Raw genomic sequence first — 27,791 nt, 5'->3', positions numbered from 1 at the left:
AACCCAACACTCCTACAGACAGTCTTCCTGTTTATGTTTTGTGCTGAAATGGCATCAGATAATAGCAGATGGGCTCTGAGATGGTGGACCTTTCCTTCCTTTCATTCAATCACCTTCTTCTTCATTCTTACCTCTGCTTGTCCCTACCCACATCTTTTCTTCCCACATCCTTACCCACATCCCTTCATCCTTTCTTCTCTCCTCATCCTAGTCGAGCGTAAAGAACGAAGAATGTGGCACCTTCCAGTTGTCCCTACCCACATTCCTTCATTTTCTCCCCTTCTTCCCTCATCCCTACTCACATCCCTTCATCCTTTTGCCCCTCCCTCAGACCAGCCTATCAGACACATCTTCACTTCAAAACCTACATCCACTCATTTTTCTTCAACATCCAGTATCTGTTCAGACTTTTAAATTACACAAAAAACACATTGACTAACTTTTATGCTCAGTTTGACGGTGTCATTGCTCTTGACTCGGCCGGTCACTTCCTGCCTGACCAGTCTCTGGAAGTTCCGATTCCAGGGAGACATTTATTCTAACGGCTGCAGCAAAGAATACTGATTCTGAGAGAGAAGATTTGAAACTGTAAAACTCAAACTCCCTTTAAAAAACAACTCTTGTGTTTGCCTCAAAATGTAAACACGCATAATGAAGGTTTAAATGGGAAGAATCGTCAATTTCAAGTGAATAATAGATGTGATTATATAAGAGGTCGGGATAGCAAGCTCATTGTTCCCTGACAACAGGATATTTTGGGAAAGAGCTAATCGTTTCTCGGTTCTGCATTGTTTATATTTTAGATTTATATAGCTGTAACACACACACACGCATGCACACACATTATTTAGTTTACATTTGAATAGTGTGCAGTAGAGACACAGATTTATGTTGCATATCATCATGTCTGAGCAAATATTATTCCTCCCTCAGCAGCAGCTGGAGCTTAAAGAAACCAGACAGCGAACATCTGAGCAGTGCTAAAGCTTAGTCACTGGTGAAACTGCAGATGTGCAACATAAAAGCAGCACACTGACATGTTTACTGCGTGTATGTGCACAGTTTAAGCAAATACACACATGCAAACCTAGAGAAAAGTTTTGCTCCTTGTTATCTGAAAAGGTTCAAATCTGAATGTTCTTATGTGTCCAGGTGGTTTGTTCATCGCTGGCTCGTGAAGAAGCTGCTCCAGATGGGTCAAAGGACGCGTGGGCTGTGTGCCTGGACCCGAAGTACAGCCTGACCCACAGGATACAAAGCAAACACTGCAGGATCTACTCTTTTGGGTGTGTACAGACACAGGCAAACACTCACACATGTTCTTGTTTTACTGGATTTATGAGTTGCCCGTGTCCCTTAGAGGAAACCTGGACATATTAAGTATTCGGCTCTCCAGACTTCCTAAGCCCCAGAAAGGCAGCAGCACTCTGTCAAATGGAATCTCTAATATTCCCTTAAAGGTTCAGTGTGTAGAATTTAGTGACATCTAGTGGTGAAGTTGCACGTTGCAGCCGAATACCCCTCAACTCACCCTCCCTTCCTACCTCTGCTGCTACTTCAAAGCTATCACCTCAACCAGGCAGATCTAACTAATCCATTATCTCTATTCACAGAACTGGCTGACATCTGCGTTCTTTGTTGGGATGTGGGAAGAAACAAGAGAGAGGCTGCTGTCAGCCTGAGTTTATAAATCCTCTATCGTGGAATGGTCCAATCAGGAGGCAACTATCTCTGCAAAGCAACCAATCACGTCGCAGACAGGGGAGGAAAGAGAGATTTGACAATTTGAAAAAATGAGTTAGGGTCATAACACTCGATATCTTGACAGTCCTCTTAACCACTACATGAACAAGGTCACCATTTAATCTTGAATATGAATCTGATGCTACAGTCTGTACTTTAGCTTTGAGACAGGCTGCGATGTGCGTCAGTGAGGTATCTGCAGATGCCACAGTTATTCGGAGCATCTGCTTTTGTTGATGGCTGTGAAACAGTTTATCTTCTCACAACTGCTGATGCAGTCACATCACAGATGATAACTTTTGTCTATTTTCCACACAATAGAGGACGAAGAGTATCGGCCTCTTCATTCCCTCTTCGTCTTTTCTTTTCAGTGACTAATTGCTCCTTTATTTGTTCAGGTATTGAGCTGAACTTTCAGGGCCATGTCGCCGACAAGTCTTTTTAAATTGTTGTGTAATGAGAGTAAAGAGAATCTGCTTCCTCTCAGTGAGCGGTAAGAAATCTCAAAGAGTTGTTTGTGTCACTTTGTGTCACAGATCAGCTCCGTCCCGTCGTGCTGGGCCTCCGCTGTGCTGAAGTGCTGCAAAGGTCTGAGGGCGATTTAGCTGCAGGAGCGAGGAGCTTATTAATTTGGCTGTTGAGAGACGGGACAGGTGCACTGGCAGCAGGGCAGGCAGGGCTCGGATACTGATGTGGGAATGTATTGTGAGGGGGGGGGGGGCACAGGGTTACAGCTGCTTCTGGCTTTGTGCCTCCATAAGGAGAAGGTGTCAGGGGTCAAACGGAGAGATCGGAGGAAAAGATTTCTGATATCCTCTGGCTGACTGATGGGTGGAAACTCGCTCGTGCACACATGGCAGCGCACCGAAAAATAAAAGGAACTCTATTGTGAGTCCTGTCTGTGATTTATGCAAACGTTTTAACTTTTGACCTGAGTAAAAATGTGATGAAGTGCACAGTCAATGAAAGCTGCAGTACCATTTCCCCTCCTATCTAACTGATCCCTTGAGACCTCCGGAGTAAAATTCTATTGTCGCCCCTAAACTCTGGCTTATGCACTGACAAGAAAAAAACTAAGCCCGATGAAAAACTTTAACAGTAACAAAAGAAACACCCAGAGAGCCGAGCGTAACAGTTTAATCAAGTCAAACTTCTCTCTGAAGTTTCCACTCCTCTAGATACGGCAAGTGATTCTCTCCTCCCCGTGTCCCCTGTCTGACCTAGATTCATGGTAGACACACACAGACACACACACACACACACACACACACACACACACACACACACACACACACACACACACACACACACACAAACACACACACACACACTTCTCTGTCCCACCATTGAATCTATTCCAGTGTGCAGAGTATCTTTTTCTCAGGAGGATTCTGCTTTGCCGAACAAGAGACTTACGAAACCCTGAACTCTATATAGTCCACTGCCTCACAGAAGACTGGCTTTAATTATAGAAATGCCAAATACAATTAAGTGTGAATGTGTGTCCACTGTCGAAAGCAGTGTGTACATTTGTGTGCCTAGTTTTGTGCGTTTTCATAAGTGTGTGTATGTTAGATGCGTCTCATTTGCATGCTGTTAGATGAGCCGCGGACAGATGTACCCGGGCAGGCGGAGCAGCTGTTCTGTGATTGGTCTGTCGCATGGTGCAGGGTTGGAGGGGGAGTGGAGTGCCTCAGTATTTTTTTTTTCACGTAAAAAAACCCCCAATTATTCACCGTTTGCCTCTCCAACGTCCCTCTGTCATCTTCCTCTTCGTACTGTTTCACTGCGTCTTTTTGATCATCGTCGCTGTTTTCTCTTCATTCACTCGACCTTATGAGGATGTTGAGGATGAGTCATCCATTGCCATCAAGCAGCCCACATGCTGAAGCACAGGAAGAGTCAGATTAGGAAAAACCCAATCCTTTTTAAAAGAACAGGAAAAAAAAACATATTACTTGGAAGGCTGATTTCCATTCCCCTGAAATAACCTCCAGAGTGATAACAATCAGGTAAAAGTGTAGTTTTATCTCGGTCTAGTAGTTAAGTTTAGCTTAAATCAACAGTTATTCAGGAGTTCCATCTGATTTTACCTCAGTCTGTGTCCTTAAAGTTGTACAATACTTATGATAAGAATACCCTGAACAAGTATCATGTGAGCGGCGTACATGGGAGGCTGCGGCTCAGGTGGTAGAGAGGGTCGTCTGCTAACCGAGAGGCTGGTGGTTCGATCCTGCTCCTCCTGTCTGCATTCTGAAGTGTCTTTGGGCAAGATGCTGAACCCCCGAATTCCTCCTGACGGCTGTGGTGGCGATAGTGCATAAATGTTGTGATAGAAAAAGTGCTGCGTGAATGGGCGAATGTGACTTGTACTGTAAAACTTGAGTGCTCGAGGATACTGGGAAAGCGCTACGTAAATACAGTCCATTTACCATTTACCATGTTGTTGATGCTAGTGTAGCTCATTGGGATGGTTTACTGAGACACTTCATGCAAGTGAGGAGTAATGAATAATATTACCAACCCTGATGCCTCTCCGGTTTCAAAAGATAAAACGTCTGACGTGATAAAAGCCTGTCGGGGTCGAATTGGCATCTTCTCCACTTTACTATTCTCTCAGATATGAAGTAAGAAAAAAAACAAGACTCCTTCAGCTAATCACTGTCTCTTTATTTGCCCTGAAGGAAACGGTAACAGACGGATCTCTCGCAAAGTCAGTTGTCTCTTTTTCATTTTTCTTATGTGCGTCATCTCTGGACTAAACCCAACAAGCGCTGAAAAGAGTTTTGTTCGTTGAGTTTGAAAAAGGTCCATTCACGACGACTTTCCTCGCAGACTGAAAGCCGTGTGGCAGTCGTGAAAATGTGGAGCAGTAATGTAGGCTAGAGCACAGCCAGGGAATTAAAAAGTACCTGCACCTCATCACTCACTGATCACACTATGCTAATGTGAGGCAATGTGTGGTGACGGATGGGGAATAGGCGCAGAGTAGAAGGACAGAGAGGAGTGAGCCATTTTTAGACATGAACTCAGGAGAATGTCCAGAACATTTTTTGGTCTTTCACATATGAAGAACGCAGGAGGACATTGTTCAGGACAGTGTTGTCACAACAACAGGAAAATCTCATTCAGGCTAAAGGGGCGTCTGGGCAGAGCCTGCAGGAACATCGACACCATCGTCGGCCCTTATCACTAAAAGCTCTCGATTGTTGTTGCCTTTCCAGGTTTACAACTTTGTCATCAGGTGTATGCCTCAGGAAAATATGCTACATCTTCTGGCCTAGAACACTGGAGTGTGGTAATAGAGATCAGGCGTCGGCGAATACAATGGGAGGGGTATGTCCTCAGAACGAACCAGAACAGCAAAACAGAGATCGTACTAGGAATGGACGCCACATGGGGAACGCAAACAAGGTCAAGGAGGATTAAGATAAGATTCTCACATGGGCTCACTCTGAAATTTTACGAAACACTTTACGAGGAAGCTGGCAAGAAACTTCCGGGAAATGGCAGGAGCAACTGAGTTCGACATTCTCACACACAGCCCATGTGGAAGACTGCAGGAAATGTTCAATGCACGTCTGAAAGTATCTGTGGAGGCAGAAGTATTTTTACAACAGCACAGTGTCAGAAACAAAGGTGGATAAAAAATATGAAGACAGAGGAGTGAGGGCGAAAAAGGAAAAAGTGGCGGGACAGTCGGCGAACAGCTTGTCAGCCCACCCAACGTTTGTTAACCAGACTCGTCTCTTACGTTCACAACATCCAGACAGACTGTTGACATAACAGTTCAGTACGAGGACAGGCGGGTTCGGGGCTCTGCTTATCACATTTACATATCACACACACGCAAACACACATAGACCTCGTTGCCATGGCATCCAGTCAAGATCTCTTCATATATCCCTTATGACCCCTGTGTCTGAAGATGATTTTCCTCCACCACACACACATCTTCATATCCATTCATCCAGCGTCACCACTCGTGCACTCTGTGGTGTCATGAGAGAGGATATTACAGCAAGTAGAGACCCTCCTTTATCAGCATAGTCATCCAGGAGAGCCTCTGATGCACCGACTCCCCCCCCCCTCAGCCCCCTATACATGAGTAATCCCCTGATCCCTGTCATCTAAATCCCACCTCACCAGAGAATGGAAGAACTATTTAGCACGGTAAAAAAGAGACATCTAGCTGCATCTCCATCTCTCTGTTACAGCTAGTGGGGGGAGGCATTCAGGGACCCATCTGTAAAAGACACGGACTGTGAAATGTACTCCCTCTGCCACAATTACAGAATACTGCCGCAGCACAAATAAGACGCAGGGGAATATGCGAAGACGGCGACCGAGAAAGGAGGAAGAAGGAGAAAAAGAATTGGAGGAGGGAGGATAGAGAAAACATAGCAGAGGGAGTGGGGAAAGTGAGGGAGACGAAAAAGAAAGACGTGGCAATGTGCCCGTCTCCTTTCATCTACACACGTCATATTTCCAAATGGAGAAGCAGACCACTGGAATAAGGGAAAGGTAGAGGAGCAGAACAAACGAGAGGAACATCAAACAAAGAAAAAAGACATAAGGGAGAAAGAGAAAGAAGACGCATCCCCTCAGCTAAAAGCTTCTGATCTTTCTTTTTTGGATGATTGATCTTTTGTGGCTTTTAAGTGTGACGGTCATGTCAAGATCACACAGTTTGTTATGTAGCGTGTCAGGAACATTTTATTCTAAGAATTTACTTTGGTGCATTTAAGGTTTTGTGACAAGTGGAGCTTGTGTCGCTTCCCGTCACAGAGACGATCTTTTGGGTCTTTGATCAAATGTTTTCTTTGGTAAATAGCGTTCCAGCTTTAAAATGCATTTAGCCTCATCTTGTTTTGCGCTCTGGCCTGTGCTGCGGAATGTGGATGATTTTATTTTGAGTTGAGAATCCACTTTTATTCAGTAAAATGCAGCAGATCTCATTTGTCTCTCTGTGAATAATGTAATGTGTTAAAGTTACGAAGCCACATTTCATACTGTCCAAGGCTGGGTATTGTTTGAAAAGATATACAGACATACATGACGGTACGATATCTGAAGATCTGGACCACTCGTTCCAAATGATTCCCCAAATAACGACCAATTTGTTTTCATCAAGATCCATTCATTATTCTCTAGGAAATCCATGAAAATGTGGAAAATAAACGACCCATCTGGATCCTGCTCTTTGTCCGGATCCATGCCAAAAATTTAATGGGTTCTTTCTTGGCCCATTTCCCGTCCTTCCAACGGACAACTGAGCAGTAAAAATATGATAATCATTTAAATGACAGATCTCATAAGTGATCAAACAATAATAATGTGGACATTCATTGCTTTCCACAGCTTTCAGCGCTCATACCACGAACACATTTTGGCTTGTACCAATAAAGTGTTGCAGTTCAATCTCTGACTCTTGGACACTCAGCTTGATTTTCCTCTCCTGTGCCGTCTGCAGGTTGGGGGAGGATGACCGGACCCTGGAGCGCTCCCTCGCCAGCTCAGGCTGCGAGGTCCACTGCTTCGATCCCGGCCTGAAGCAGCCTCACCTGCAGGAGGCCGACATGTGGCTCCATCGGCTCTCGGTGGACTGGAGGGATCCCAACCCGGCCGTCGTGGCCCAACGTCAGTACGCCAACACGAAGAAACTGGCCACCATCCTGAATGACTTTGGACACAGACAGGTAAGAGTTAATCCCAGATTGTAAAACCACAGAACAGATTTCTGTTTGTTGCTGAGTCAGCTTGACTCATTCTCTGCATGCAAACACAAGCACCCTCCTGTGCATCCCAACATAATCCAGTTCATCGTGTTTTATTCCTCTCTTGTCCGTTGTCCGTCTCAAGGTGAATAAACTTACATATATAATTTTGTTTGTCCTCCTCAATGCTCCTTAAAGACCCCCCTTCCCCCCACAGGGTCCAGCTCATCAGATAAGAATCTGCATATAAGATCAATCATACACACAGCGCCCTGAATGAATGCATACTAATAAACACACGCTCACTTATAGATCCGGTAAACATCCCCGTCGAGGACCGGACTGAATAATAATTCAAGGTCAAAGAAGCCACAGCTTCTCTTACACAGGTAATCGAATGATTATCTCTTCCTTATGAGAAGGAAACTTAGCTTTATTAGATACAGACGCATATGGATTGATGACAGATCATTTACGGTTTGGTATCGGTATTTTCAAATAGCCCCTTTTTAGCTGTGAGGCTGCATGTTGACCTTTGTCCTTCTGATTTAAAATGCATCCTATAGATTACATATTAGTCTAAGCCACTTCTATATATTTACCTATTAAATGTCTTATAAAAAGGTGTTTTCAGTGTGTGACAAATAAACTGTGTGGTGGGTTTTTACATAATGCTGTTTGATGGATGACAGCACTCACCTACTTTAAATGCAGAGCCCCACACATACATCCCCATGGTGAGGTTTTAATGTGAGTACATATTGTGCTGGAGGAGCGAGCAGCAGCAGCAGCAGCAGTAGCAGCAGACACAGCTTCACCTTAAAGCCTCTGCAGCCTCTGTGACGGGAGAAGCAGGAAACAGGAGTGATGGAAAGGTTGAAATATGCATTTGCACAGCCTTTCTTATCTGGGTTTTGGTTTATTAACTCAGGCCGATGACTCACCGACTGAGCGGAGCTGTGGTGACCAGCTGAGACGGCGGACTCTCTCACAACAGGGACAAAACGTCAGCGGCAGCGTGTCACATCTCATTTATTGAAAGGGACGGAGCGTTGGACCATTGATCGTGTCAGTAATTGGATCGTGCAACAGGATCAGCACCGCTCAGCCAATAGAAATCATTAGAAAAACAAGCACAACAAACTTTCCTTTCTCCAGTAGAGGTCCTGCAGTCGGACATAACATGTCACAGTGGTCATCCAACATTTTCTTTTTCCCAGTCTGGCCTGACTGTTGCCAGTTTGATGTGAATAGGTGAGCAAGTGCATTGCAGCAATAAACTAGAATGACAGTCGAGCTTATACCTTAGCCAAGGTCCAACAGTTCCCTTGAAAACAATTAAGCTGCACCAAATTTAACACACTCTTAGATATCTGTTGGCTGAATGTGCCATTGTGGCCTAATCAACAGTCCAAAGTGGAAACTTCCATGTAAAGTTGTTCTCTAAATTAAAAATGTGTCCCCATGTGCAGCGTCCGCCTAATCCCAGGACTGCAGTACAGAAATAATTACCGAGTGTATTTTGATCACTTTCTGCATGAGTCACCGGGAGGAAATATTTGTCCACCGGGTGTGAAAAGTGTTTTGCTGCAGTCTCACATTAATTTCTCAGCGGTGGTCGGGAGTTCCTGTGGAGCACGACGTCATTTTAGGTCGATGAGGTCGATCAACTCCTTAATTGTAGAGTGCAGCTTGGTTTGTGAAGTTATGTTCTGGAATTTGAATCGGACGATTAAGGCGGTTAAAGTTTGGATGATGGAAAAGGTGCTGAAAGTTGCTCAGAAAGGTTGAAAGGGTTTGTTGCTGCAATTAAAGAAAACGTTCCACGCACTGGGAAACTGATGCATGTTTTTTTTTGCCCAGCAATTAGACGATTTGATCGATTCCAGCCGCCCTTTAGCTTAGCTTAGCATAAAGACTGAAAGAGGAGGAGAGAGCTAGCCTGGCAGGGGTCTTTCCAATTACAACGTTAAATCGTGTGTGTTTAAATCTGTAAAAAAGTGTTTTCTCTATTCCTGGTTACATAACAACTGCTACTGGCCAAGAGGTGGTCCGACACGCAACCTCCTGTCAAGTAGAAACACGGGCGGAAGGTTCTTGGTTCAGATCCCAAAGCCAGCTGGGAAGGCTCCAGCTCCCCCTTCGACCCTTTAAGTATAAGCGGTGTAGATAATTGATGGGTGGATGAACTTATGATCACCATAAAGTTGCTGGAAGGAAAGGAAAAACAACAACTTGTCATTTCTAAGAGTTCTACACAGTTTTAGTACAGATTAAGCAAATGAGATGCTTTAGAGGTGCCGGCAGACAGGTTTTCCAATATTTATACTAAGATAAGCAGCTGCTGTTTCAACAAATTCCTTGAAAATGACACTTGGCACCATTCAAAAGTTTAAGAGACTAAAACTTAAGTCGGGATTCTTACAAAATAAACTACAGTATTTATAGTTTTTGTATTTATCAATTCACCTACTGCAAAGGGAGAAACATCATGTGCAAGTGCCTAAATCAGTTGTACAGCGCTGCATGAATTCAAGCACATTAGTTTAGTTTTTGTTACATGAAATATCCATGGATGTACTTTTGCTCTCCAGCCAAAGGGAAAGCAGCTCATCACAGTAGTTGAGAATGACTGAGCATGGCTGACTCTTCACAGGGGCGCAGCGAGAGTCATGTTTCTGACTCTCCGACACCATATGGACCTCGCTGAGCGCAGACAGGAGTCTTGCCAGAGTTAGCAAGTTCCCTGCAGAGAGAGCTGATATTGGCAGCGTTGGATCAGGGACCATAGAGACAGGAAGGCAATTTATATCAAATACATTGGAAAAAAAAAAGTGTGTTCACATCATTCAGACAGAGAGAAGCTCCGTGAACTGCCTACTCAGAAAAACAGCCTCTAAACGACATCCAATCCTGGCAGAGGCACTCAAACGCAACCCGCCGCACACGCACTCACTCACAGGCGGAGACACTTCCCTCGGAGACGAGCGGATACATCACCTCCTGATGATGCCACATTATTTTTTCCATCACAAGGGTTCTGTCCAATTAAGAAACATATCTCTGCTTGTGGGAGTTCTGGGGGCCCGTGGGGAGGACACAGGACAACATTTGGACTGGTCCTTCACAGATAAGACGTTTCAGAGTTTCTGAGACTCGCTCTGTTCCACTAATGAGGCCTGGGAATTCTGGAGCCCCACCAAAGGCATCAGTAGGAGAGGAATTTCTTGGCTACTTTAATATCTGTGCTGTCACGGTGCCAGACGATGTTCTCCGTTGAGCTGTGGAAATGTGAGCGCTTCCCACAAAGGCAGAACTACAAGTTTTTCCTTTAGCTGGTATCTCAAAGGATTAACGTGATAATACTTGACAATACCTTGGGCCTTGTTTTCCAATAAATCCTGTAATCTAAATCTCTCCCCAGGTTGTGTCACTACTAATATAGTGGCTACATAATAAACCAGCTGAGAAAATAATGGAATAAAAGCAGTGCTTTTTTTTTTTTTTTAAAACATGTAAAGGTCAGACAATGGACATCTTTAGCAATTCAGATAAATCCCGGGATCCTGAGGTTAAACCTTGGGCCTGCATGAGTCATTTTAAATGAATATGACCTACGGCTGCTATTAACATTCATCTTATGAAACATTCCCACTCGGCTCCAACACAGCAAGCTGCTCTCTCGCCCAATCCATCACTAACGCTGCTACAGCAAGAACAAAGGCCAAGCTTCACTCGTCCATGTTCATCTTCTAATAGCTTTTGTGTTCGATAACTCCACAGTTTAGTGTCATTCCACAGCAATAACAGAAGCTCATCTATTACCATTTCTGCGTGTTCTAGGTGGACGTGCTTAAGGCGGACATGGAGAGCGCAGAGTGGAAGATCTTGGAGAACCTGATCCTGGAGGGAGTTCTGGACTCGGTGGGTCAGATGCTGCTGGAGGTTCACCTGCACTGGGCTGGTTTCGAGGTGGGCGGCGACGACCCGTCAGTGGTGCGGTACTGGTTCAGCCTGCTCAAAGAGCTGGAACGCGCCGACTTCCGGCTCTTCCATGTGCACAGTGACCCGGCAAAGCCACACCTCTTCCTGCACAAGAATATTCTCAATGCCAGCAGTGTTTACACACTGAGCTGGGTGAACACGCAGTGGAAGCCTTGAGCCAGATTGACAAAAAAAAACAATAAACTGCAGGAACGGCAACTGGATTAAAATTCGCGAGTTTGTGTACATTTTTCAGTGCGAGCACGAATTCCTGCTGCAGCACACCTGCTCTTATCTGGCTTGACCTTTTCGTAAAGCTAAAATCCCTGCTCCCACTTACACACCCCCCTCCTCCCGCTCCTGGCCTGTAATGACCTCAGTCGTGTAGAGGGGCAGAGTAATTGCCTGCAGAGGCGTCTCTGTGTTCTACCTCATTGTGGCTGTGTTGTTGGCTGCAGGTCAGCCTCTGAGTCACACCCACCCGGGTGGGTATGGCTCATGGCCAGACGGTCCTGCCTGATATTAGACAACCTTTTTGGATTCACAGACCCAAGAGACAGCAGCCGGCAGAACAGTGGATTAATTCAGACACTTTATGTTAAAGGAGGAAGGAAGATGGGATCTGCTCTGGAGGCAGAAGATAAGTGTCTGGACACTTCCCTGCGGATGAACTTGTTAGACTATGTCTGGATCACAGAACAAGACAATTTTATGAATAACTGCATTATTAAAGTCTCATGTACGCAGTGTGTGTATTGGATATTTGAATGAGGATGTGTGACAGAGAAAAGATTCAGGTGTATATATCTTCTTCTGAAGTTTAATTGGCCTTTACCACAAAAATCAACAAATTTAGTCAAAAAATTTAACACTAAACAAAAATCATAAACTTACACAACTTGCCAAATACTTTGATATAACTTAATTAAACAAGGAAACAAAGAATTGTTTTTTTCTTTTTCATGATATTGTGTTAACCTATATTGTGTTTTTAAAAAAAATTATATGCAAGAATTCTTCATTAAAAACAACGAGACCTACGTTATATATTTTGTTGACTTGTGCAATTCATTATCCAAAATGCTCCAATGTCAAAACCCAGAGAAATCCTCAATTTAATCAAGGTAACCGGACGTTTCATTTTTGGCCTTTTTACTGTGTCATATATGATTTTGATTATTTATTGCCACCTGCTTTACGACGTGAATAAAACTTAAATACATGAACTCATCTGTGAATTGGATTTGCACCCGAGATGCGTCAGTTAGATATTGGTCTGCGATGGTGGTGGGGACTCCACCTCCCATGATCCAATGACAAAAAATACATGTAGTTTTAAGAAGAATATTTCACAGAATGTTTATTTCCACAAAGGGATGGTCAGACAATTAAAAACAAATGATTTTATGAAGGATTACAAATGTATACTAAACAGAACACTGCCGATTAAAATGAAAACATTTACTGAAGAAAAAAAAAAAAAGCCAAAGTAGCCCTCAAATGTGTTTGTTGTAGCAGAAACAACCTTTAAAAGTATGTTTGTGTTCATCTTTGTACAGATACATTACAGGAGTTTACAAATTTGAGCTCTTGGGATACAATAAACAGTGCAACAATTAGACTGGATACCAGTCCTGTGGCATTCACCTCGAAAAATGTTAACAAACCCCATGGGACAAACAAACCCGTTCTGTGTCTTAAGTAAACCAGTTCAGTTTTGCCCCTCATATCCCACCCAGAGCAGTTTCTAGTCCCAGAGTTTGATTTGTCCGTCCCAGCCGCAGGTGATGACCTTGGAGGTTTCGTGTGGATGCCACAGGGCGCTGATGCAAACCTTGTCGTGAGCCTTGATCCTGTGGTAAAGCTTGGTGGTCTTCCAATCCCAGATGTTCAGCTTTCCGTCCGCATCTCCCGAGACCACGTAGCTGGTAGAAAGGAAAGGAACATGAGTGCTTCTCTAAAAAAAGGACTTCTCTCTCCACTTCACCTGCCAAAAGGTGGGAGTTTTTGAATTTTTGGTATTTAGTCTGGCCAAGAGTTGCCGTGTTGCCATGGCTACTGAGAGGAAGTGAGGACACCAGTTCACACATGTGGGTGGTGGTGGGTGAGAGGCGGGGGAGAAAACAGGTCTTAATGGGTATTTTGGCTAAAATTAGGGAGCTGAACTGTCCTACTCATCTCTCCTTGTGGAACTTATACACTAGATAACGTGAAGAGACTGTTCTCCACAGCTCTTCAACATGTGAAGGGTTTTTAGAGGCGAGCAGAAGCATCTGCATGAAGCTGTTTTTGAAGCCGTAATGTTTTTTTTTTTCTCATTAACTGGAATAAAATGCTTCCTGCAGTTTGTTTTCATTTCCTCATAATGATATTTTAAAAATATTGAGGGACAAAATGTTTACCTCATGTCTGGGGAGAAGTCGACTTGGCAGGCATAGCCGGCCACCATGTGGCCCTTGAAGACCTTTTTCTTGTTCAGTCTGAAGCGGTTCTGGGCTCCGAAGATAAGAATCTGGTTGTCCATGGACTGGCATGCTAGCCATTTACCTGCGGAGAAAAACAGACAAAAAACATGTCATCACACTGCTACACAAAACCCCTGTTAATGTTGCACAAGCACTGATGTGGTAATAAGATGCATGATGTGTTAGTATGTGCTAAACCTGGCAGGGTAACACCTCCAGTCTTTAATTCCGAGTGAATGTTTGAACCAAGTTTTAATCCATTTCCTCACGGGATTCCCGAGATGCGCTCACAAGAGAAAAATATGTTTTTAAAGGTCACGGTGACCTTGACCTTTCACAACCAAAGTCGATTCAGTTCATCCACGAGTCCAACTGTAAATTTGAAGTTCTTGGAACATATAACTCACAAGAATGGAACAGAAGCACAAACTTAAAATGCCTCCGGCCTCTGGCTGTACCCTGGGGCAAAGGCATCAAAATGTGGACATTTGCTTTTGAGTGGACGGCCCTCTGAAGAAGGGTTATGAACTCATCATTCTGCCATTGTTAAATTGGGAAGATTAGGGCGTTGTAGGGAAAAATTAAAAGAGGTTTTCCATCAGTGACTGCTCAGTTGAGATCTACTTTACAGAGCGTTTCAGCTCCTGACAACGCTGCGGTCTCCAAGTCACCACACAGTGATAAGAGGCAGCGCTCCAGTGTCAAAGCATTACATGACTCAGTGCACTTCTTAAAAGGAAACATGCTGGAAATTATTAATGTGGTATGAGAAAGCGCTCTGGTGTTGGTGGGCAGTGTGTGTGTTTGTCTGTCCTCTTACATCCCCTCTCACAAAAACGTCAGCTGCGATTAGTGCAGAACAAAAACAACTTCACCAATGTCACCGGCGCACTAAGGCTCCGTCGGTTTGATGATGAAGATGGCAAGAGGAGAGCGATTGTGCATGTGGTGCTTTGTGGGCCGGGTGCCATTGAGGCATTAGAGAAAACTCAACGTTTTCCCACTGAAAAAACATGGATTGTTCAGATGCTGAAGAGGAGCAAACCATTTACGGACAGATAAGAACGTTGCCCAAAGGAAGAGAGAGAGAGAGAGTGCATGAAAGAAAGAATCAAACTAGGTAGAGCGAGAAGGAACAAATAAGCAAGGAAGGGTGGAGTTTGATGATACTTGTGGACACATTTCTTTGTTTCTACAGGATGCAGGATTTCATGCATCTTGCCTTTTCCCCCTACATCCAGGCTTTATGACAGTTGTATTGATTTTCTCATTCAAGTGTAATTCCAACATCAAACTCTTACATTATCAAATTATTGTCCGCTGCCTCACATTTTTCCTTGTACCTACAAGTGATATCTGTAAAGGCAGTAGTCCCTCTCCTCGTCTGCATCGTGAAAATAAAATAGTAACTCTCAGGAATATAACCAACGAACCTCAAAGCATTGCGTCAAGCAACTGTTATTATTTAGAAAGGATCAGAGACTTCTTTCAGTAAAAGCTCCTTCATGCCAGCTCACCTGAATCAACTGGTAACAGGATTTCCAGAGCCCCCCCCCCTTCAGATTTCATACCTTTCTGGAATCCAACTGATGGAAATCCATAAAAGCCACAGAGATCTTAAATCCCCACGTTTATCCACTTTAGTTTCCCCTCATCCCTCTTTGATGCACACCGACATGTCATTAATTGCTGTGTGCTCTGCAGTTCACTCCCTCGCCTCCACCACAGCATGGAGTGTTTGAACAGCGCTCTGTGACAGCTGGTGCACCCGGAGTAAACAGAGGATTGGAAAGATAAAGTCATGTATGTACTATATGTATGTATGCAAGCATGTATTTGAGTATGCCTGTCTGTCTATAGCTCCTAATTGGGCCCAATCCTGATCCAGTGACAGGCTCTGGATGTTTCCTTCTCATACCTTTAATTAGCTGAACTCAGTCCGCCCCTTATTTTAGTTCTGCTGAGCAATGGCCAGCAGCTTCAATCTGGCAATATAGGTTTATTCTCTGCACTGTGTGTGTATGTGTGTGTGTGTGTTTTGCCACGGTTTGTCTACTCACCATTGGGAGAGAGTGTCACAGCTGGCATGGAGTGCATACTGGGCTCAGCAATGTACTTGAAGTCCACAGGGATGTCCCTGAAAAAGGCACAAAGCACAGTGATTACTTTAGAAAACGGGTTAAACACTGGATGAGAGAACAACCCGAGCAGGACCCTGAAGAAAAAAAACCCAACATTCAAAGAGCTGTAGCTTGTTTCACACTGCAGCTGCTTACACGCTTGCTTCTGAAGAGAGGACGGCTAAAGCGAAGGATCAGGTGGTGTCGCTTTTACAGCTACTGCATGTCAGTAAGTGTTTGATGCTGCACCACCGACTGTGCCGGCAACCAATTATTCATTAATCCGTTTTGTCTCCCTGCTTTGGGAGAGAGAGGGAACTTGGCTATTTAATCTTAAATTGTCTGCAGAAGATTATTCAAATATAGAGTTCAGCATGTGTGTGTGTGTGTGTTTGCCAGGATGACAGCGTGGCAAGTTGTGTTTTCTTTTCTGCTGACCTTCTAGAACATGCTGCAAACAAAATGTGTCTTTCTGTCTTCAGTGTGTGTGGGATCCTTTCAAGTAAGAGCTAAAGAGCAACAGCCGTCAACACATCTTGCTCCCTGCTTAAACTAAAGCCCCGTCTGTTTCTTTCACTGAGAAGTAACAGCTGGAGTCGAGTGAAGGGAGTAAGACCAAAAATGGACTTCGAAGGACTACAGACAAATGAGAAATGCAGTCCCTCAGACAGATAAAACAAACCCGGATTCATGTGTGCGTACACAGTCAGACATTAAAAGGGGCCCCTCGGGTTTGTCAGAGCTAATGTCTGCAGACAAGCTAAACTCTGACGAGATAACAAAGCCACCAGATCTCCTGTTCTGAACTGGAAAACGTTGTGAGGGGATGAAAGGGAAGAAACATATGACAAACAACCTACACACAAGAGATATTCATGAATCATAGATGATGTACTGTTGTTTGCTGTTTCACGTCGATCAAGCTCAGGGACAACGGCGCAAACAGAAACAGGATTTTTGTATCTTTTTAACTTATAAAGTCCAGTTTGTCAGGCAGAACAGCTGCGGACCCTGACCCAGGGTAAGGCTGAGTGAGATGGAGGCAGCTGCCTGATCAGGCTCTGAGAAAATGTTAATTCTGCCTTCCGGTTAGAAATGGCGGATTTACATTTCGCAGCAACTTAATACGTTCTCAGCGTAGTTACCACACATCAGAGGGAGAACTTCTTTGTTATTACTTCATGTAAATGTCACTGTTGCCCTAAATGTCCCACTGAACCCAACTCAAAATCTTGCAGCTCAATAGTCAGGGTTCGGGTTAAATTGTCAAATATTCATAATCTGGTTTGACTAAACTTCTGTGTACTCTTACGGGCAGCTGTGGATCTGGAGCGTTCACTAACCAGAAGGCCGTTGGTTTGATGCCCCGCTCCTCCACTCAGCACTCTGAAGTGTCCTTGGGCAAGATACTGAATCCCTAAATGTCCCTGATTGCTCTGTCAAGTGTGTGAATGGTGTGGGACAGAAAATGCCATTTTCTTGGATGTCTCAGCAGTTCACTTTTCCTCGTATGTAATTCCAACAATGTCCTTCATTCTGTGTCCAACCCAGTTTCATTGTTCTCTAAATGACATCTAATCCTCCTCCAGTGTGTACTGCGGATGCTTCGCTCCCTTGTGACAAACCTCTGCTGCAGATAAAGTAGCCTCCCCAGAATCCTCATGAATATGTGTGTAAGAACAAGGATAGAATTTGAATTACATGTGGGCATTTCGCACTGTGATTCCAATGACTTGTAAATTTGCTGCCTCACAAGGTTTTCTAACCATCTGGCATTTTGCTCTCACCCTGCCCGTCTCTGCCAGCCTTGGCTTCGACTCCCTGATGTGAGACTGTTCTGGGGCAATTCAGTCTAATGCTGGTATGTAACCGCTCTCAAAAGAGGGGAATGGCTCCAAGAGGAAGGAGGCAAAGGAGGAGCTCAGAGCCAGGTGGCATCCGTGGGAGAAAGAAGCACAGTAAAGCCACTCTTTAGCCCGACATACCACTCGCATGCTCGCTCCCACGCTGCACAACAAAAGGCCCATGGGACCACCCCCCCTCTCAGACAAGTATAGAAAGTAGAGTCATGGGATATGTTTCAAATTGCTCCACATTTTTGTTGATATTTTAATATGCCCTTCAACTTTCTGACTTAAAGCTTGTGTGAGAAACTAAACCGTTTTAGCAGCTAATCTCCATTTTTCTTATTACGGAGTAAAAAATAAGAGAGCTAGGAAGTTTCTTATCCATACAATGCCTCCCAAATCCACAGGAAGCTTCCTTTATCAGCTGCTCTTTAAATATTTATCACCTCAGGGCAAAGAATACAGACATTTGTTTATCACCACAGGACCAATCCGCAGGCGCCCCTTGTGGTCTCTCCTGATTGGCTCCATGCAAGGACAATTTCAATAAATAAATGAGCTCATTTAAAACATGTATGTGTCTTGTTTCTGTAATTTCAGGATAGGAAGGAGAATTCCATGTATCTGACCTGCCAGTCATCCAAGCGCATCTTTTCATTCCAATAACTGGGGTTATTGTTGGAGCATTGTCGCTGGACAATGTTTAACTCCAGGGGGGGAAGAAGACAAGTAACAGATGCATGTGAAGCAGGCAAACTGTGGCAGAGGCTGTGACTCAGGGCACATTAGCAGCACAGCTGGGTGAACAGTACAGTGCAGGGTCGTCTGGAGGTTTGTTGATGTCTGCTCTTCTTATTAATGTCTAATGAGAGGTTCAGGACAGAGTATACTGTTTTGTGTGTTAATAGTTTGTCCTTGGTTTTCTTGTTGCACAGAAAAGACCAATTTAACTTTTGTTGCATGATAAAGCAAAAGATACGTTTTCCCTTCCTGTTCATAATGAAAACACAGTCTTCCATTATTAACCACTCTGTATTGGGGAGTGGGATTATATGCCTTGCTTAGAATTATTGCAGCAAACACTATGAAGCAGCAGAGTTAAATTCCAAATACTACATAATATTTTTAAAGTAGTCTGTACTTACCACTCCCACACTCTAAGACTTTTATCGTCTGATGTGCTGACAAACCGACGATTCTCATCAACAAAGGTGATGGTGTTGACGGCTCCCAGGTGACGGTCGTACTCCTGAACCACCTCCTTCGTTCTGATGTCCCACTGTCAAAGATCAGAGACAGAGAACAGGTTAATACATTCATCTCTGACAAGTGAAGAAACTGCAACTTGATGATGATCAGCTGTTTTTTTTTTGTGCAACGCTGTTCACTCATTCTTGAGCATTACATATTATCGACCACCCAGATGCTGATGACCTGCTCTAGTCACAGCCTGTGAACCTCTAGCGAAGCATGCACACACACAACTACGCACATGAGCACTGGAAGTTAAGGTGTGTATTACATGCTACTATGAGCACTGGGGGTATACACAGAAATTCCTGTGTACACTTGTACAACTGGGGAATACATGGGGAGATGGTAATAGCTGCAGAAAATACCAACTCTACCTGAACAATTTTCTTGTCCGACATGCCGGCCACAAAAAGGCTCTGCTTCTCCTCGTCCGGGTTGAACTTAACGCAGTACGGGACCTTTTTGTTGGTGAAGGGGGAGATGCACTGGCCTGTGGAGGGAAGCAAATTGAAAGTCAAAGTTCCAGAATAATCCACGGTGGCTTTTCAGAAACGTAAACTCAAGTTGTTTAAAAGTCTGCGGCCGTCCCCGCAGACAGAAACAGCTCAGGCGTAACACAATGTGTTCATTCAGCAGAGATGAATCCCCATGGGGCTGATGCTACCACCACTGTTGGAGCTCTGAGAGAACAGGAAATTACAATGACTACACTCGGAAACCCTTCAATTTTGAATGAAAGCTTTTCACCAACTTCAGTTCTATAGTGTCGTCAGGGATTTAACTGAAACTGGGACAAATCTGGAATAAAATAGAACGAGAAAAGATCCCTGCGTGTGTATGTGGACTTCAGGGGTTCCTGCTCTCCCTGATGCTACAGGTCCCCCCTGTTAACTTTTCCCTCTGCTCATCCACCTCTGTATCTATTTTTATGTGTAGCTGCAGGAAATAATTAACTCTTAACTCAAGTACTTGGAAAACATGTCGACACAAGGGATCCTGTTATTAACAAATGGGGGATATAACTCTTTTCTGCCCTCTGCTGGACAGGCAGTCTTGGGTTGAGAGGGGTGGATAGAGACAGATGATCAGAGGGGACGACAGGGACCTGTACGGTTCACATACACACATCGAGATCACATGTAATTTAGTTTAATTTATAGAACTTAAAGTTGAAAAATTCAACATCATCAAATACTCAAATTAAATGTCCGTCTGTTACAGTCGTAATATGCTTTTATTTATTTGTCTGTGTTTCTTCTCCATGTCTTTTTCAGAATTTAGTAAAGGTCTAATATGTTTATTATATTTTGGAGTACATAGTTTATGGTATTTGTGGGATTATAAGATATGTTTGAAACAATATAAGATGTTCTTATCACAGTATGTCTTTTGGGGCTAATGTTGCATTGACCTCTATGTCAACAGAATATTTATATTAATAATTAATCTGCAGATTGTCTTTGATGTATGAATTGGCTATTCCATGAAATATGATAAACGGCCATCCCAATTTCCTTCAGCCAGAGGGGACATCTGCAATTTACTTGTTTTATCTGACCCACAATCCAATCCAAAAATAAAATCAGTTCATTATCACAAAAATAAAAAACACCCTGCAAATCTGAGAAGCTCTAGTGACGGTATTCAGGTAGACACAGTCAGTGGCTTTGATTTGAAAAGTATGTGTGTGGTTAAACAGTCCATGTAAAAGGGCAAATGAGGATCAGCGTACCTGTTTCAGTGTCCCACAGTTTCAGGTAGCGGTCATAGCCAGCGCTGAGGAACTTGGTCCCACTGTTGTTGAAGCAAATGTCTCGTACTGCTTTGCTGTGGCCTAACACACAGAGGAAATTCACACACATATTACAAACAAATACATACACATTTTCCAGAGAAAATTCACTTCATATGTCTTATTTCCAAAGTCTCCTCCAGGAGCCTTCCTTTGATACACAATTCATTTGAGGGGGACGTGAAATCTGGTTATGGGAAAGAAAGGATGTTGAGGGAGACAGATGAAGAGGGCTGTGGGAGACGAGGGGAATAGAATCATTAAATGAGCTTGGAGAGAGTGAGAACAAAATAACACATCCTCCTTCAGTCTTTTCAACTGCTCTCCACCTTCTTTTATTCTCTTCCTAATCCAAGTATACGTACGTAGCCTTTTGGCTTTTTCTCAGGGAGGGAGACGCGAGGTCCCAGTGGGCTCGGTGCTCACAGATGCTCCCCCTTGTTAAAGCTGGCTTTTTATCAGGATTGCGCCGTTTCCCCAGCGATAACAGGGCCCACTGAGGCTAAGTGTCTGCCTGTGAGCTGGCTCTAAACCCTGCTCGCTGACAGACCAAAGCCAACGCTGCCACCACAGACAACTTTGATGGCGTGTGTGTATATGCAGGAATACACAGATACAAAGTACTGAAAGCAGGGCAGACATTACCAAATATACGGTTTGTCTCTGACTGTATGAAAATACACACATGATGAAATGCATACTCATTAATGCCCTGCATCCGAATATATTGACTGTTTCCACTGCTTGGTGATACTTACAAGCATTCGAAGATAATGGGCATTGCAATAAATTTAGTAGAAGTAAATGAAATAAAGAAAATTTATTAGAATGCTTTCTGAAAAAAATCTCCAAATCCTCCAAATACATGAAATAAAACTAGAACAGCACCCAGCAGAGTGAATAGCTCAGCCAAAGACCAACAGTCCCCTTAAAAAACCATGTTTAAATTAACTGGATCTGGATTTTCTATTTGTATCGACACCAAATTTCACCAACTCAAAAATATCAGACCCCTAAACATGTCAGATCTTTTTTCATCGAGATCCATGAATTATACTCTGAGAAGTCAATAAACATAGTAAGTAGTATATTCTCCACAATGTATCTTTGCACTTCTAATGCCGCTCTGACGGAAAAACAATTATCATCAACAGCTGCATCTCTGCCACACACACACACACACACACACACACACACACACACACCACACACCACACACACACACACACACACACACACACACACACACACACACACACACACACACACACACACACACACACACACACACACACCTTAATTCAGGCTATTCACGCCTAAATTGTGTTCTCTCTTCCTGTGCACCGGCTCCTCTCTGTGTCTAGTGCTCTCCCCTGCCCCTCGTTCCCCTCGGCCCCGGGGCTGCTGAATTATGCATATTCTGTGAAGGAGCTGACAAGCAGAACCGGGGCTGCAAACAATCTCTATTCTGACAGCGTGCTGTCTCTGGAAGAGTGTAAGAGTGACCTGCATGCATTAGCCTAAACACCCCAGACCCCAACAAGAAAAAAAATCCTACACTTTCTGTCAACGGTCAGCAGACGTGTCATTAGTGTTAAAGTAATGCTGAGCTCAGTCTGTTCCTGGTTTGCATTTCCCAAAATGCAGTTTGCCTTCAAGACCTCCAGCAGATTTCATGTTTGCTAATCATATGCTGTTTTATATAAAATAATAATAATACAATATTATGTCACCATTTTATACAGTGGATAGTCAATATTCACCAAAAATAGAATTATGAGCGCAGATCTTGGCTTACTCACCAATAAACGTCCGTATGCACCTCCTCTCGCCGTACACTTCCCACAGCTGTGGAGAGAAGGAGGAAAAACTGAAAATAGATTTGACATCACTGAGCCCATCACTACATTAATTCTTATCACCACAGCAAGTGCAAGGTAGCAAAACAAGAGCTTTGTTATATTAATACAATTTATATTAAATTTGATCATTTGTAGACTCTACAAAGCATCACATTAAATATAAAAAGAAAAAGCTGTTTTCTACAATGCAGTTTGTAGAGTACAATAGATCATGGTGATTGTAGATATTAGCTTTTAACCTTTTTCAAAAGAAGCACAATATGAGAAAACGTTACAGATCATATAGTGACATGGTTATCAGCCATATCAAAACACGAACAAGTATTACATAATCATTCATAAGCTTCTGTGAGAATTTACCTTGATCTTACAGTCCATGGAGGAGGAGAGCAGTAGATGGCCAGAGCTAGGAAATAGTCGGATCGCACTGACACCCTGGGAAATAGATTATATTCAGAGATTTAATCACAGTAGTCTCTTTATCATGAGTATGCTAGTCACAACTGCAGCCACTGGCCCCAACAGCACTGAAACCACATTTCTGTACATTTTCAGACATGAATTTAGCACAAAATATATTTGGAATGACTTGAACTACACACAGAGCAGAAATGAGGCTCAATCCCTAAACTCTTACAAGCAAAACTAGTGGGCAAACACTTGCCATAATATTCAGACAGATATTCTCAATCTAATATTAAAGAATGCCACTGTACTTAAGATTTTGACATCTAAGGTATGCATGACTGCTTCGACCACAAAAATTCTGACCAGGATTATAATATCAATAAAATGTTTATGTGCATTTTTGGATTTGTGAGACATTTCTTAAGTCATTATCTTTTCTTTTGCAGTAGTGTTATAATTGTTCTATGCTAAAAGTGTTAAAATCATTGCTTACTGTTATGGAAAAGCAGCACTAGATCTCAATTTTCCACACAAAATACTGTGTATGTTAACGCTATTGACCTTATTTGGACGTGGCCCAGACAACTGGTATTAAAGCAGTTATGATGAAACAAGGGTATATAAAGTGTGTTCACCTTCCACTCTGCCTCTGTAACAGTCTAAAAAATGATGACGACTCTTCAAAACTTTCTAAAAACTTAGGCGACAACGCATCGGCCGGCTCAATAGTATCTCAACATCAGTGCTTCCACACGCTTTTCAAACTCTTCTTATTTTAAATTAGACTCTGAGGGGTGTAGCTTCCTGCACAAAGCTGATAGGAGCCAATTTAAAACTGGAGTGATTTTTCTCTCCCTCAAGCACACTGGCCGATCTGAGGCATGAATCAGATCTTTCTTGGAATAACCCAGTGTTTGCCTTAATATTTAAATTATAAAGACGGTGTTTTGAATGAATGAATACAATCTGATATGGCCGGGACAATCTGTGCGTATAAGGCTGTGCGTATAAGGCTGTTATCTTGTTAGTCTTGGAAAATCAAATGCATAATACAATTTCCTCTCATAGACACACAATTCATATTTTGCATGTCAAAATCATTAGTATCCACCATTGCAGTATTAGAACTTATCAGCAAAGTTTGGGTAGAGAATATTTACAGCTGCAAGGTTTTATAACTGATAGATAATAGACCATTCACAAAGACAAACAAATGATTGTGCCTGACCTTGGTGTGTCCGGACCAGACATGAATCTGTTTCTTAGGCAGATAACACTTGTCTGGAACTTCTGCAGAACGCAGGTTGATGCCCACATCCTGTGGAACGTGGAGGTAGGACCTGCCCTGGTAATCATACATGTCTTTAACTGTAGGAAGAACAAAAAAAGACAAAATGTGTGAAAAAAAATCCTGCAGCATCTGGATGTGTTTTTAAAAGCACATAGTGCCATAGCTGTTCAAATGTCTAAATTAGAGAGGGCAACAGTACCATGGAGAATAGTCTTCTCCTCTGCTGGAGATTCTTCCTCATTCTTTCCCCTCTTCTGTCTCTTGGCCAAGATTTCATCCAGCTCTTTCTTCTCTTCCTGTAAAATAAAAATGCACCACAACCAAGGTTACAAACAACAATCATTTATGTTCATGGATACAGTCACAAACAAAAAAGATGAGCAATTTAAAGTGCAAGTTCATGCCTTTCAGCAAAAGGGAATTACTTGATTGAGTGAAAAGTAGCAGTCTCAGCAACAATATATAGGAATAAAAAATACCTCTGTTGGTTTGGCCAAATCCTTCTCATCGGCATATTTTGCCCAGGGTCCAAGGAAGTTGTCAATCTCTCCTGCTTCTCCGCCTTTGACCTTTTTCCTTTTCTCAGATTTTGTGTGTCCACTCTCAAACACAGTTAACCCTTCAGGAGGAGCAACAAGAGATTACAATTACGATCTTGCATTAAATAATACTTAATTCAAAATAAAGTTGTAAGTATGTGGCCAGATGTAGACAAATTGCTTTTAATCATTACCTTTATTTTTCTCAGCGTCTTCTACTGCACCAATGTAGCTACTTGTGGATACATCGTGTGTGTCAACAGAGGGATCGAGAGCATAACCTATTAGCAGTGGAGAGAGTTATAAAAAGGTCATTCAAATTCAAAGAGGGTCCATACAGTATATCAATCACATCTATCAAACCAATGACAGAGGTCAGAAATGGGCTCCTTACCAAAGGTGGAGAATGTCCTCCTTTGCTGCTCAAACATGAAGTCGTTGACGTGAGCAGGTTCTGCGAAGCCAGACAACATGTTCCTTGGGGCAGACATCTGCTGACTTTTGAACGGATTCATTGGCCCAAACTATGGGGAATAATAGAAAAACAAAATCAATATTATGCTAACCTTTTATGGAACCATAACTGACAGGGTCCTTCTGTTTGATTCATATTTAAAATGTACTGTTTAGATAGTTCCCGCTGATAAGTCCCACGAGCAAAATGACAACGTATACCATATGCAGGACTTCAGTTTCGAGGCTTGGCTCTTGTGTTGCTAATCTCAACACTAGCAATTCATTGTCTGGATGCATTTGCTTTTAAAATGGTTTAACCTGAGCCAAGTTATACAACAATGATGCTGAATCATCACTTCCATACAGGGTTAGGGTTAACTACCAGGGATGGTAGTTGTTACTCTTTTAAATACAGAGGTATCAGATCAGAACTCAGTATTAGCTGATATTGAAATGTCCGATGTCGGAATCAGTATCTTGAAGGAAAGAAATTGCACCTGAACATCTCTATTCATGTAAACACATCCAAATCCAATAAGATACAACATGTAGGCTGTGTAATCATTACCTCTAGTATCTTAATACAGTAGCTAATATATTTGATATTGGGTTGAGCTCAGTGATTACCTCTGGTGCAAACAGGGTTTCAAATGTCGGGTTGTAGGTGACTTCTTTCAGCGCAGGGTCCAGATGTATGCCAGTCTCCACACCCTCCTGACAAGAAGATAGACAATCCGTTATAACTTTGTGTTTTACAAGCAGGATCAGATGATGAACGTAAAAGTAAAAACTCAACACGGAGGCAATGTTGATGATACACTGTTATTCTTTCTAAACGATAAGCAAGTTATTGTTTGATGTAGATTCACAGGCTAACACACAACATCCTCTCTAGCTCCAACCTCAAAGTTTCCCGCTACAACTTATACTTGGTTCACAACTGTTATCGCAACTCAAATAAACAAATACTCGTCAAGTGTTTATCTTATTTGCTGAAAGAGTAGGTTAACAATATTTAAGCACAATGCGACCAGCAGTTAACTATTTCACTGTAATGTTAGCTAACGCTAGCTAGCTAGCTACGTTAGCTTACCTTCACGGCGACCTCGGGAGCGGAATTAAGAAGAGCCAGAGTCATGGTGGGTTCAGACTTAAGAGGCTTGAGATGGGCCATGGCGTCCGGATCCACTGGGTCCACTTTCCCCGCAGCGGTTTTCGATTCCGACTCATTGTCCGAGTCCGAATCGCTGCCGTACGAAACGAGGGAACTTATGGCGGCAGACATGTTGGATGTTGTGAATTCGACGGAAGCGGGAGGGCGGGACTTCCGTTATAGGTTAAAAAAATAAAATGAAGAAAAGCAAAATACGATGTTGCCAAACAGAACCGTATTATTCCCAAATTACATATTAAAAAATATTTGTTCTATTTATTTTGTTTCTATTTCAATTTAGTGGTATTTTTGTTAACCTTACAACAGCATCATTGTGTTATGATTGGCAGACGTACATAATAAAATAAAATAAAATTAGACATATATAATATAATAAAGAAAAGACAAATATTATACTTTAAAGATTATTTTTTATTTACACATTTTACTGGTATTTTTTTTTACCTTAAAACAGCATCATTTGGGTTACAGATATATGATAGATATATGATAGATAGATGATAGATATATGATAGATAGATAGATAGATAGATAGATAGATAGATAGATAGATAGATAGATAGATAGATAGATAGATAGATAGATAGATAGATAGATAGATAGATAGATAGATAGATAGATAGATAGATTATTGTGTTACAGCAGCAGGTCAAGGGCATTGAACATAGAGCGAAGTAGTAATGAAACAGATAACAAGAATTAAAATAACTCAAAATTTAATGTAATAAACATACAATGTACTAAAAATGTACTATACACACTCCCTAAGTAAATGATACACAATAGCAACAAAAACAAAGTACTAGAATACAGAGTAAAGCACTACATAGAATACAACAAAGAATAAAGCCTATAAATAAGAGACTTAATACAAGAGATGACAAACTATGGACACGGTTCCAGTAGTAGTTAGATCATTATGATTTGCAGACATACATAATAAAATAAAATAAGAAATATATAACGTAATAGAGAAAAGTAAAATATCGTACTTTAATGATTTTACCAAACAGCACTGCATTATGTCATGTTTTTTTGTATTATTTCCCCTTGTTTGTGGCAGGGATACAGGGATGTGTTGTGTAGTAAATGCGCTGTAACCAGATCGATTCCTCTTGATCGACATGATCGAATCGAAG

At 42.5% G+C, this 27,791-nt stretch overlaps 2 protein-coding genes across 2 annotated transcripts in view; one reads left to right on the top strand and one right to left on the bottom strand.

Annotated features, from left to right (window-relative positions):
• mettl24 (methyltransferase like 24) overlaps positions 1-12,493 on the top strand; it is a 31,090-nt gene extending 18,597 nt beyond the window's left edge. Inside the window, exons 3-5 of the mRNA XM_035143433.2 lie at positions 1,153-1,286; positions 7,217-7,442; positions 11,304-12,493. Of these exons, the coding sequence (XP_034999324.1) occupies positions 1,153-1,286; positions 7,217-7,442; positions 11,304-11,621 (678 nt within the window). The 3' untranslated portion in view covers positions 11,622-12,493. The remainder of the gene's footprint in view (positions 1-1,152; positions 1,287-7,216; positions 7,443-11,303) is intronic.
• A 281-nt stretch (positions 12,494-12,774) lies between these two features.
• On the bottom strand, positions 12,775-26,783 carry cdc40 (cell division cycle 40 homolog (S. cerevisiae)). Its single transcript, XM_035143429.2, has 15 exons — positions 26,572-26,783; positions 26,106-26,192; positions 25,417-25,546; positions 25,217-25,303; positions 24,963-25,102; positions 24,683-24,779; positions 24,421-24,560; positions 23,145-23,219; positions 22,725-22,770; positions 20,863-20,964; positions 19,505-19,620; positions 19,022-19,155; positions 15,970-16,046; positions 13,847-13,991; positions 12,775-13,369 (listed from the first exon to the last, which is right to left on the bottom strand). Exons 1-15 carry the CDS (start codon positions 26,761-26,763, stop codon positions 13,192-13,194), a joined length of 1,746 nt encoding a protein of 581 aa, XP_034999320.1. The 5' UTR covers positions 26,764-26,783; the 3' UTR covers positions 12,775-13,191.
• Positions 26,784-27,791: the final 1,008 nt, after the last annotated feature.

Source organism: Hippoglossus stenolepis, chromosome 20 (assembly GCF_022539355.2).
Source record: "Hippoglossus stenolepis isolate QCI-W04-F060 chromosome 20, HSTE1.2, whole genome shotgun sequence".
Classification (NCBI taxonomy): Eukaryota; Metazoa; Chordata; class Actinopteri; order Pleuronectiformes; family Pleuronectidae; genus Hippoglossus; species Hippoglossus stenolepis.
Note: the sequence above shows the minus strand (reverse complement) of the source record. Positions and strands in the feature narration are given on the sequence as shown.